A 12862-nucleotide genomic window follows, 5' to 3' on the forward strand; every position below is an offset into this window, starting at 1 on the left:
TCCCAGACTCTTTACCAATGATGACAGGTGTAACGCCTCGCCATCCAGGGTAGGCAGCTGGATATCCCCACTGCCCGGTTGACCCAGCCATAGGATCTCCATCTTTGCTGGATTCACCCTCAACCTGCTGGCACACAGCCATCCAGTAACGGCCTCGAGGCACTGATGAAAATAATCGGGTACAGAGTCCGGTCGGCCTTCCATCTTCAGCACCAGCTGAGTGTCATCACCATACTGGTAACACTCAAGCCCAAAACCTCGAACCAGCTGAGCAAGTTGTTGCATATAAATGTTAAATATCAATTTCTCCACCTTCTTCCCATAACACTTGCCTTCAGTATTGTAACTATACTCCAAATACATCTCAGTTGTCCACTCTCGTTCCCAAACCAAGCCAATGTTGTTTTCTGCCTTTACAGAAGCGGACAAGTCAGCCTACCTAATGGGGCTGAACTCCGCCGACTTGCTCAAGGGCCTGTGCCACCCGAGGGTCAAAGTAGGAAATGAGTACGTCACCAAAGGACAAACGGTCCAGCAGGTGAGAAGTCTATTGTCGTTCAGACAACAGATCTCATTTTCCCCAAGTTCTGGAGATCAGAGCTGGTTTCGAAATTCAGTACCATTTTAATAATGGAATGTGAAATTGTGGGCAAGGCGATCTGGAGTCCTATCAAGGTTTCCACTTTCTCACTTGCCTCATAGTCACCAATCAACTCTGTTAGGGAAATAGGTGTGTCTTTATCGACTAACCTTGACCTTTGTTTTCTTTCCACACAGGTGTGCTATTCTACTGGGGCCCTGGCCAAGTCGGTCTATGAGAAGATGTTCAGCTGGATGGTCACGAGAATCAATGCCACACTAGAAACTAAGCTACCTCGACAATATTTCATTGGTGTGCTAGATATTGCTGGTTTCGAGATTTTTGATGTGAGTGTCTCCTTCTCAGAGATTTTGTTTTGTAGTGATTACTAGCTGTACCCACCACGGGTTGCTGTGGCCAACTTTCCCTCCCTCTTTCTCTCCTTCTTTCTTTCTCACCATCCTTCCCTCCCTCCCTCTTTCCTTCCTTCCCTTTTTTCTTTCCTTTTCTCCTTCCTTCATCCCTTCGCTCCCTCCCCTTCCTTCCTTCCTTCCTTCCTTCCTTCCTTCCTTCCTTCCTTCCTTCCTTCCTTCCTTCCTTCCCTCCCTCCCTCCCTCCCTCCCTCCCTCCCTCCCTCCCTCCCTCCCTCCCTCCCTCCCTCCTTCCTTCCTTCCTTCCTTCCTTCCTTCCTTCCTTCCCTTTTTTCTTCCCTTCTCTCCTTCTCTCCCTCCTTCCTTCTCTACCTCTTTCCTTCCTTCCCTTTTTTCTTTCCTTTTGTCCTTCCCTTCCTTCCTTCCTTCCTTCCTTCCTTCCTTCCTTCCTTCCTTCCTTCCTCCCTCCCTCCCTCCTTCCTTCCTTCCTTCCTTCCTTCCTTCCTTCCTTCCTTCCCTTTTTTCTTTCCTTCTCTCCTTCTTTCCTTCCTTCCTTCTCTACCTCTTTCCTTCCTTCCCTTTTTTCTTTCCTTTTCTCCTTCCTTCATCCCTTCCTTCCTTCCTTCTCTGCTTCTTTCCTTCCTTCCCCTCCCCATTTCTTTCTCTCCTTTCTTCCTTCTCTATCTGTTCTTGGACTGTAACTCCTAGCAGTCCTCCTGATTGATTGATCTATCTCCCTACTATCTGTCTCTATCTGATCTTTATATCTTATCTATCTGGAGGATTGCTGGGAGTTGCAGTCCAGGGATAGGAAATATGTATGGATTGGGATGCTCTCAAAGAAATCCAAGGAGAAGCAAGCTTGCAGCTTGGAAGCAGTGCATTTGGAGCATTCCTCCTCCCCTAAAGGGGATGCTGGGAGCTGTCACTTCCATGCATGCACTGTATCACCATTTAGTTTTTTGGGTTTTTAAAGTCCTTTCTGCTGTTTTTTGGGAGGGGTTCATGAGTGATGGTCACTTGTTGGTCTATTAGAGGTGTAGTGTCCAAATTTGGTGTCGATTTGTCCAGTGGTTTTTGAGTTATGTTAATCCCACAAACGAACATTACATTTTTATTTATATAGCGTAGCAATGGGTTGGTCTTTTAGCATCAGGAATAATACAGAATTTTGGGCTCCAAACACCATCATGTCCAATTTGTCCATGGATTTGTGCATTCCAGCCACAACTTGGAAGTTATTTTGTTGGGCTACATTTTCCAGAATCCTGCAGCTTGAGGATTATGGGGACTGTAGTCCATGCACTGACACAGTGGTGTCCAACCTTTGGTCTTCTAGGTGTTTTGGATTTCAGATCCCAGAATTCCTGACTATTGGATAAGTTGGCCAGGGCTTCTGGGAGTTGAATTCCCAAACACGTGGTGGACCAAAGGTTGGACACCACTGCTCTACCTGACTCCTCCAGTTTTACATATACCTGTCCAAAGCAAACCAGGAGTGTCCACTGTGAAGACTAACAATCTCTGTTCCTTCCATCTTGTGGAGACGTTTTCCACCAAAGTGCTCACAGTTTCCTGATTTTTGATTTCATTCTCCTCCACCAAATCCAGTTCAACAGCTTTGAACAGCTCTGCATTAACTTCACCAACGAGAAGCTGCAGCAGTTCTTCAACCACCACATGTTTGTCCTGGAGCAAGAAGAGTACAAGAAGGAAGGCATCGAATGGGTCTTCATTGACTTTGGCATGGACCTGCAGGCCTGCATTGACCTCATTGAGAAGGTACAGTCTCTTTGAGATCCCTTCCTTTGTTAAAAAAAGTGCAATGTCTATTCTTTGATGGTTTTGGTGTGGTCAATAGCTTGTGGCCCACCTGGAATCATATGGAGGTGTCCATTTATGAATTAATACCTCCATGTTGAGCAGGTATCATCACAAAACCTCTTCCTAGACCTGCCATTGTGACTCTTAGAGTGGTGGAGCTACCTACTGATATTTTGTCATCTTCTACAGCCAATGGGAATCATGTCAATCCTGGAAGAGGAATGCATGTTTCCCAAGGCCAGCGATATGACCTTCAAGGCCAAGCTCTTCGACAACCATCTGGGCAAGTCAGCCAACTTTGGGAAGCCCCGAAACATCAAGGGCAAACCAGAGGCTCACTTTGCCCTCGTCCATTATGCTGGCACCGTTGACTACAACATCATCGGCTGGCTGCAGAAGAACAAAGACCCCCTCAACGAGACGGTGGTGGGGCTCTACCAGAAATCGGCCCTCAAGCTCCTGGCAAATCTTTTTGCCAATTACGCTGGAGCTGATGCACGTAAGAGAAAACATGAAATGTGGAAGCCGACTGGAGTCTTAGTGTTCCCATACTAATCCTATCGATTCCAGTCTAGGTCATGAATATGGGAACCAGAACAGAAAACCACCAATTGTGGGTCCTCAACCAAAATGTTATAGTGTAGTGTACCTGGTGTGACTTAAGAATGAATGAGGAGAGGCCATAGCACAGTGATACGGCATCTTCATTGCATATAGAAGGTCACAAGCTTAATCCTCTCATTTCCAGTTAGAACAGTGGTTCTCAACCTGAGGTCCCCAGATGTTTTTGGCCTTCAACTCCCAGAAGTCCTAACAGCTGGTAAACTGGCTCGGATTTCTGGGAGTTGTAGGCCAAAACACCTGGGGACCCACAGGTTGAGAACCACTGAGTTAGAAGGATAGATAGCAGATGGGAACGACTTCTACCCGAGACCCTTGAGGATTGATGCCAGTCCAAGCAGATGAAACTAGATCAAGGGGACAATTTCTCTGATCCATTATAAGACAATTCCTATGTCTCTCTGGTCAAAATGTTTATGTATATATTTTAATACTGTCCTCTCTAACATGATGCTATCCAAGTATGATGGACAACAGTTGCAATGCCCGGGTTAGCATGTCCAATAGTAAAGCTGGTTGGGCATCATGGGAATTGTAGTCCAGCACACCCCAGGGAGACTACATTGAGGAGAGCCGCTCTAACCCAGTGGACCCTAATGTGTTTCCTCTCTCTTTGTCCTTCCTTAACCTTTCTCTTCCTATTAGCTGCTGAGACCAGTAAGGGAAAGACCGCTCATAAGAAGAAAGGGTCTTCCTTCCAAACTGTATCTGCTTTGCACAGGGTAAGGAGAATCCCTAGGTTATTTGAAAATGGGAAACAACAGCACCCACACTATGGTCATCATTGTCATGGCGGTCATTATTAGCAAAGTAATTTGTATCCTACCATTGCCCCAAATTAGAACTTAAGCCCTTTTACAGAAAGGAATATGCACACACATACAATCTAAATCCAAGTTCTAAATCTAATTTGTAGCCAGAATCATAGCATTGGAAGGGATCATAAGAGCCTACCATGTAGAAGTATACAGCTAAAACACTTCTGAAAGACTTGTGTTTAAAGACACCCAAACGAAAAGAGTCCATCAGGCTCTGTCCCATTGTTGTTGTGTTTCATGCAAAGACATTCTTCTTAACACTTAGATTCCCCACCCCCTTGTATTTTGAATCCATTGATTCATGTCCTCTAGAGCAGCAGCAAACAAGCTGGCTCCATCTTCAACGACATCTCTTCAAACATTTAAACATGGCTATCATGTCACCTTTCAAGCCCCCACTCCCCATTTGAAATATGTCCCACTCCCTAAGCTGCAGGGATCTTAGTATCCTGGCTAACTCAGCCATCCTATCACTCCCCATTCCCATCCATCTCAATGCCTCCATTCTTCTTTTATCTCTAGGAGAACCTCAACAAATTGATGACCAACCTGCGCTCTACTCACCCACATTTTGTGCGTTGCATCATTCCCAATGAGACAAAGTCTCCAGGTGAGATCTTAGGTCCTCTTCTTCCTTCTCGTGTGTCATGGCGGCACCCATTGCTCCATTTCACCATGGGAGGATGTAGCCGGAAATTCCCATGTCATCTGTAATATCTCTGGTAAAAAGAATGAACAGAGAAGTCCCTGGCTATCCATATGGACATGACCAATTGCTTCCTTTTTTATCTCTTATCTGCATATTTTCTTGTTCTGTTCTTCACTTCTCCCTCAGGTGTGATGGACAACCCCTTGGTTATGCACCAGCTACGCTGTAATGGAGTACTGGAAGGAATCCGAATTTGCCGGAAGGGGTTCCCCAACCGGATCTTGTACGGAGACTTCAGGCAAAGGTGGGTTTGTCCCTCAATTGACTGGGATGGGAAGGATACCTTGGAAAAGCACAGTATACTATGAGGGAAGGGAAACAGTTATGGGGAGAGCTCTTCCCAAGTAATGGGACAGTCATTCAGAGAAGTCATAAACTTGGCAGTTAGTTGCCAATTGGATTTCCTCTGCTCAAAAATAAATTAAATCCTGCCTTACGTGCAGGTAATTGCCTTTTATTATGAGGAACAATTGAGTATTCTTTCAGTGTGCAGGCCAAGGAACAAGAAGTCATGTATCCTATTGGTTGGTCCCAATGAGAATTGTTGTATGGTGAGTTAACACATAGGTAAATGTCACTGATGCAGTGGGTTTACTCTAGTTGGGACTAACAATAGGACTCAGGTCATCTGGACATGGCACATTTGGTGGGAACGAGAGACAGGGCCTTCTCAGTGGTGGCCCCTCGGCTATGGAACTCCCTGCCCAAGGATAGTAGATCGGCCCCCCTCCCTCCCGACTTTTCAGAAAAGATTGTAGACCTGGCTTTTTGAGCAAGTGTTTGGAACCTTTGTGTGACCAGATAAACTCAAATAGGTATGAACATGGAACGGCTAAGACGATGTAAAAGGATGAGGAATTGAACCAGAAGACATTGGTTTTAGAGATTTATATAGTTTTTATTGCTTCTATGGTTAATTTAATTGTTTTTAAATGAGATATGTATGTGTGTGTGTGTGTATGTATGTGTGTGTGTGTGTGTGTATGTATATGTGTGTGTGTGTGTGTGTGTGTGTGTGTGTGTATATATATATATATATATATATATATGCTCTGTGCATAATGAGTACCTTAAAAACAAAAGAACCAATGAATGAAATCACACCAAATTTGGCAACGAAACGTCTCACAACACAAGGAGTGACCATCACTCAAAAAATTATGATTTTGTCATTTGGGAGTTGTAGTTGCTGGGATTTATAGTTCACCTACAATCAAAGAACATTCTGAACTCCATCAACGATGGAATTAAACCAAACTTGGCACACAACTCCCTTGACCGAGAGAAAATACTGGAAGGGTTTGGTGGGCATTGACCTTGAATTTGGGAGTTGTAGTTCACCTACATCCAGAGAACACTGTGGACTCAAGCAATGATGAATCTGGACCAAACTTGGCACAAGCACTCAATACGCCCAAATATGAATCCAGATGGAGTTTGGGGGAAATAGACCTTGACATTTGGGAATTGTAGTTGCTGGGATTTATAGTTCACCTACAATCACAGAGCATTCTGAATTCCACCAACGATATAATTGGGCCAAACAGAACCCCCATGTGGGCCACAGCAACGCGTGGCAGGGGATGGCTAGTGTGTATATGTATGTATATATATATATATATATATATATATATATATATATATATGACATCTAATTGTGCCGGTTTTGTACGCCACCCTGAGTCACCTTCAGGCTGAAATGGGCAGAATAAAAAATGATGTAAACAAATAACTAAACTGGACATTCCTACCCATCTTACGGAATGTGGCTCATGATGGACTAAATCTTTGATATCTTATCTTCACTGTCACAAAGATTACAAACTTGATTTTTCAGAAAAGGCAGAGAAAGAGCAGAAGAGAATACCCAAAATCTCACTACCCTATGCCAAAAGTGCAGTAATGAATTATAATATCTGCTGTGGGTTTGGATGTGGCTACTTGTCTATGTTACAAGGAAGATACAGAAGTATTTAATATTTTCCTTCTTCTTCCCAGGTACCGCATCCTGAACCCATCTGCCATCCCTGAGGGCCAGTTCATAGACAGCAGGAAGGGAGCAGAAAAGCTCTTGGGCTCTTTGGACATTGACCACAACCAATACAAATTTGGCCACACAAAGGTGAGCGGTGGTTGGAGCCACAGTGAGCTGCTCTCCCAAGGAAAATGGTAGTGTTTCCTTAGCTCAGAGGTTCTCAACCTGTGGGTCCCCAGATGTTTTGGCCTTCAACTCCCAGAAATCCTAACAACTGGTAAACTGGCTGAGATTTCTGGGAGTTGTAGGTCAAAACACTTGGGGACCCACAGGTTGAGAACCACTGCCTTAGCTAGAACTTCTCAGATTGCACAATAATGGGGTGGGCTGGAGTGCAGTACTTTTTCCAACCAAGTATCTTTCTCCACTCAGGTCTTCTTCAAGGCAGGTCTTCTGGGGTTGTTGGAGGAGATGAGGGATGAACGCCTCTCTCGCATCATCACTCGAATCCAGGCTCAGTCCCGTGGTGTTCTTGCCAGAATAGAATTCAGGAAGATCATGGAACGGAAGTAGGTCCTTACTCAATGCGCCATATTGATGTCCCTCAAAAAAGCAAGGTCTTTTGTGTGGTGGTTCTAGAAAGCTGTTGTGAGTGGTGTTCATCCTTCCAAAAAGACATCATAATGTCATTCTGTTGTGCCTTTGTTGGAAAAGATCTGTGGTCTCCAACATCTTGGTGAACGTATTTCAGAACACTGCTATAGCACCATAAATTAGATTTAATTGGTTTTAGATATTGGAGATCCACAATATTCAGTATTCTGAAATATTAATGAAATAATAAATAAAATGGGGAGGGGAGACTTTGGGGCCATAACACATCCCCACCATAATTTTGGGAACACAGAGACACCTGAAAAATATTCTATATCAGTGTTTCTCAACTTTCCTAATGCCACGACCCCTTAATACAGTTCCTCATGTTGTGGTGACCCCCAACCATAACATTATTTTTGTCTCTACTTCCATAACGGTAATTTTGCTACTGTTATGAATTGTAAGGTAAATATCTGATATGCAGGATGTATTTTCATTCACTGGACCAAATTTGTGCTAAATTGGAATACTGGTGGAGTTAGGGGTGGGGTTCCAAATTTTGTCATTTGGAAGTTTTAGTTGCTGGGATTTATAGTTCACCTACAAACAAAGAGCATTCGGAACTCCACCAACAATGGAATTGAACCAAACTTGGCACAGAAAACTCCAAGGACCAACAGAAAATACTGGAAGGATTTGGTGGCATTGACCTTCTGTTTTGGAGTTGTAGTTCACCTACTCAAACAATAATGGATCTGGACCAAACCTAGCACAAATATTCAATATGCCCAAATGTGAACACAGATGGAGTTTGGGGAAAATAGACCTTGACATTTGGGAGTTGTAATTGCTGGGATTTATAGTTCACCTACAATCAAAGAGCATTATGAACTCCAATAATGATGGAATTGAACCAAACTTGGCACAAAGAACTCCAAAGTCCAACAGAAAATACTGGAAGGGTTTGATGGGCATTGACCTTGAGTTTTGGTGTTGTAGTTCACCTACATCCAGAGAGCACTGTGGACTCAAACAATGGTGGATCTGGACCAAATTTGGTATGAATACTCAATAAGCCCAAATGTGAACACTGGTGGAGTTTGGGGAAAATAGACCTTGACATTTGGGAGTTGTAGTTGCGGGATTTATAGTTTATCTACATCTGCATTCTGAAACCCAGCAACGATAGAATTGGGTCAAACTTCCGACACAGAACCCCCATGACCAACAGAAAATACTGTTTTCTGATGGTCTTCGGCAACCCCTTTGACACCCCCTCCAAGGGTCCCGACCCCCATGTTGAGAAACGCTGCTTTATATTTTTCTCTATGTTCCATTTTTTGGCAAAAAGTATGTAGGTGGGTAAATCCAGATCTGAATTCATAAACATATGTTTTCAAAATTCCCTATCAATCCAGGTTCGTATTCCAACAACGCAACAAATATTAGAAAATGCATAAAGCCGTTGTTGAAACAAAAGATCTATTTTGTCCCTTGTCCTTGTTTAAATACCTTCCTCGTTGCATATAATGCCATTTTCCCCCGTGGTAAATTATGCTCAAAGCAGCTCACAGCATCAGAAAAATAAAACATAATGACATTTCCAGATAATTCGCTAACAACTACAAGACAGAACAAAATTTAAATACTTGTACAAATATTAGTCTGCTAGTCAAAACCTCTTGTATTAATAAATAAATGCACACCAAGATTAAAAAAAACACCACAAATAATTCTTACTAAGGCCTAACAGAGAAAAAAAACTACTTAAAAAGACAAACAATTCAATTGGTGGTACAGCATATGCAGAAATAAGCAGCCAGGCAGATGTGGGCCAATCCTATAGAGCAGCAAGGGCCAACTTGGACCCTCCAGGTGTTTTGGACTTCAACTCCCACAATTCCTAACAGCCTACCGGCTGTTAGGAATTGTGGGAGTTGAAGTCCAAAACACCTGGAGGGTCCAAGTTGGCCTGGGCCTGCTATAGAGTCATGGCAGCTGTGACTTTACAAGGTCTTTAGCCTTCTCTGTCAAAGAGTATTGGTGCCTCACCAGACCATAAATCCCAGGAACCCATATTATTGTGCCATGGCAGGTACAGTGGTGTTGAATTACATTTTCTGCCTACATACTACTACTACTACTACTAATAATAATAATAATAATAGACATGATATGAGGATTTAAAGATTGAACTGCAAAGACTCTGGCACAAGCCACTCAAGGTGGTCCCAGTGGTGATCGGCACACTGGGTGCAGTGCCTAAAGACCTTGGCCTGCACTTAAACACAATCGGCACTGACAAAATTACCATCTGCCAGCTGCAGAAGGCCACCTTACTGGAATCTACATGCATTATTTGCCGATACATCACACAGTCCTAGACACTTGGGAAGTGTCTGACTGGGATCCAATACAACAGCCAGTAGAGTGATCTTGTCTGCTGTGGACTCATCTTGTTGTGTTTCAAATAATAATAATAATAATAATCATCATCATCATCATCATCATCTTTATTTATACCCTGCCACCATCTCCCTGAGTGGAGGTTGGGGCAGCTAACATTAAAACTTGTGCGCCAGCTGCGCCCGTACCCCTACCTTGGGAAGTCTGACTTGGCCACGGTGGTCCACGCTCTGGTTACATCCCGTATAGACTACTGCAATGCTCTCTACATGGGGTTGCCTCTGAAGACTGCCCGGAAGCTGCAACTAGTCCAACTAGGGGCAGCCAGATTACTAACAGGAGTGGGGTACAGGGAGCACACTACTCCTCTGTTGTGTCAGCTCCACTGGCTGCCAATTAGCTTCCGAGCACAATTCAAAGTGCTGGTGTTGACCTATAAATCTCTAAACAGCTCCGGCCCAGTTTACCTGGCCAAACGGATTCTCCCCTATGAACCATCAAGGTTGTTAAGATCTTCTATAGGGGCCCTGCTCTCGGTCCCACCACCTTCGCAATCGCGTCTGGTGGGGACGAGAGACAGGGCCTTCTCGGTGGTGGCCCCTCGGCTGTGGAACTCTCTCCCGATGGAGATTAGGTCTGCTCCTTCCCTCCTGACTTTCAGAAAGCTAATGAAATCCTGGCTCTGGGACGAAGCATTCTCAGAATGATTGGCGAGTCAACAACAACCTAATAACTACTGACCACACTGGCGGACTGTGATGAATGTGATTTTATCTTGACGATTTGACTTTATGTATTTATTCTGTTTGTATTTTAATGTATTATGATGTTATGATGTTATTAGTTTACTTGTGTATGCATTTTTTGTTGTTAGCCGGCCTGAGTCCCTCTGCGGAGGTTAAGAAGACGGGATATAAAAGTTCTGAATTAATAAATAAACAATAAATAAAATGAGGCCAGGCCCAAAGATACAATACAGCAAAATAAAATACAAAATGCAACAACAAAAAAACAACAAAGATTACATCACAATAAACACATACAGTAGCAGAATAAACAAAGCAAAATATAAAATCAGACACAATGGGCAGGCCACATGGACAAGGTAAAATGATAAAACCCTGGATAAGGTAGGAGTAGAAAAAGTACATTTGAGAGGAGCCCAAAAGGATGAACAGTTGGGTTAGGCTTTCAGTTTAGGACGGGAGAAAGTGCAACACTGTAGGTGGAACAAATAGAAATGGGGAGAACGGTCACTCTCCAAAGGCACATCGGAAGAGATGTTTACGTTTCAAATGTGTTCATGCAGGGAATCGTTGCTTGTGATCCAGTACAACATCCGGGCTTTCATGGGGGTGAAGAACTGGCCTTGGATGAGGCTCTTCTTCAAGATCAAGCCGCTTTTAAAGAGTGCAGAAACCGAGAAAGAGATGTTAGCCATGAAGGAGGAATTTGGCAAGCTGAAGGAGGCGTTGGAGAAATCTGAAGCTCGTCGGAAAGAGCTGGAGGAGAAGATGGTCTCCCTACTCCAAGAGAAGAATGACCTCCAGCTGCAAGTTCAGGCAGTAAGTGCTTGGATGTCCAAAAATTGAGATGTCTGTCTGGTTCACAGGATGATATGACACATCTCCAAATTGGAACTTAGTTGAGCATTTAGATTCTTGGGTGACTTACTCTTTCTCTTTTCTTATTTCCTTCTCAGGAGCAAGATAATCTTGCAGATGCAGAAGAACGTTGCGACCAGTTGATCAAGAACAAGATCCAGCTTGAAGCCAAAGTTAAGGAACAGACAGAGCGCCTGGAAGATGAAGAGGAGATGAATGCTGAGCTCACAGCCAAGAAGCGGAAGCTGGAGGATGAATGCTCTGAGCTGAAGAAAGATATCGATGACCTGGAGCTGACTCTGGCCAAAGTGGAGAAAGAAAAGCATGCAACAGAGAATAAGGTAGGAACACAGGAAGGAAGGTGTGGTGTCTTGAAGAAGGAGTCCAAGAGCTTTCTCGGCTTCACCTGGAATAGAGGAAGACTAGTTGGGTCAATTGTTCTTGAAATAGAACAGAGAAGACCCAAAGTATATTTTGGAAACCTCTGTTCTTCATTGCTTTTAGTTAAAAGGTTTTAGCTCCAGTTATAAATAGCATCCTCAAAGACCAGCAAGAAGCATATGGACACACACCTAAAATGTCTCCATTTGAACTTGAGAGCCTTCATGGCCAATGAGTTAAATATTCAAGGTCAGTTAGGCTGACCTAGCCTCTTATAGGTATTTTGCTGGTCTGTTCAGAGTCTCAGCCTAATTGCACAGTACAGGCAAGAACTTCTCAGTTCTCAGTTACCTTCATCATTTTTTCAAGGATACTCCACTTGAAGGACATGCAAATATGGAATTGGACACCTTGACCTTTTTGTTCATTGGATTTGGGTAGATTGAGAATGACTTCACAAATGAGCTTTTTCTAGAGCAATGGTTCTCAACCTGTGGATCCTCAGGTGTTTTGGCCTACAACTCCCAGAAATCCTAACCAGTTTATCAGCTATTAAGATTTCTGGGAGTTGAAGGCCAAAATATCTGGGAACCTATAGGTTGAGAATAACTGTTCTAGAGTCACTGGGTCAGAATTGGTCTTGCTGTCTTGAGAAGAGATGGATCTCAACATTTGGTTCTCCAGGTGTTTGGGACCTCCAAAAAGCCCTAGCCCAGTGGTTCTCAACCTGGGGTCCCCAGATGTTTTTGGCCAACTCCCAGAAATCCTAACAGCTGGTAAACTGGCTGGGATTTCTGGGAGTTGTAGGCCAGAAACATCTGGGGACCCCAGGTTGAGAACCACTGCCCTAGCCAGTTTGGCCAACTGTCATGAATTCTGGGAACTGAAGTCCAAAACACTTGGAGGATCAAAGAATGGAGAATATTGATCTAGAATGAGGAAATCAACTAGAGTGGCTGATCTTCTAAACCAATCT

The 12862-nt window shown here is 43.7% G+C and overlaps 1 protein-coding gene across 1 annotated transcript in view; it reads left to right on the plus strand.

Moving 5' to 3' along the window:
* LOC132779194 (myosin-7) overlaps positions 1–12862 on the plus strand; it is a 55332-nt gene that overhangs the window by 20481 nt on the left and 21989 nt on the right. The window contains exons 13-23 of the mRNA XM_060782900.2: positions 420–538; positions 778–927; positions 2563–2733; positions 2965–3274; positions 4042–4118; positions 4737–4824; positions 5050–5167; positions 6922–7045; positions 7331–7467; positions 11211–11466; positions 11604–11846. Of these exons, the coding sequence (XP_060638883.2) occupies positions 420–538; positions 778–927; positions 2563–2733; positions 2965–3274; positions 4042–4118; positions 4737–4824; positions 5050–5167; positions 6922–7045; positions 7331–7467; positions 11211–11466; positions 11604–11846 (1793 nt within the window). The remainder of the gene's footprint in view (positions 1–419; positions 539–777; positions 928–2562; positions 2734–2964; positions 3275–4041; positions 4119–4736; positions 4825–5049; positions 5168–6921; positions 7046–7330; positions 7468–11210; positions 11467–11603; positions 11847–12862) is intronic.

Source organism: Anolis sagrei, chromosome 6, assembly GCF_037176765.1.
Source record: "Anolis sagrei isolate rAnoSag1 chromosome 6, rAnoSag1.mat, whole genome shotgun sequence".
NCBI classification, from domain to species: Eukaryota; Metazoa; Chordata; class Lepidosauria; order Squamata; family Dactyloidae; genus Anolis; species Anolis sagrei.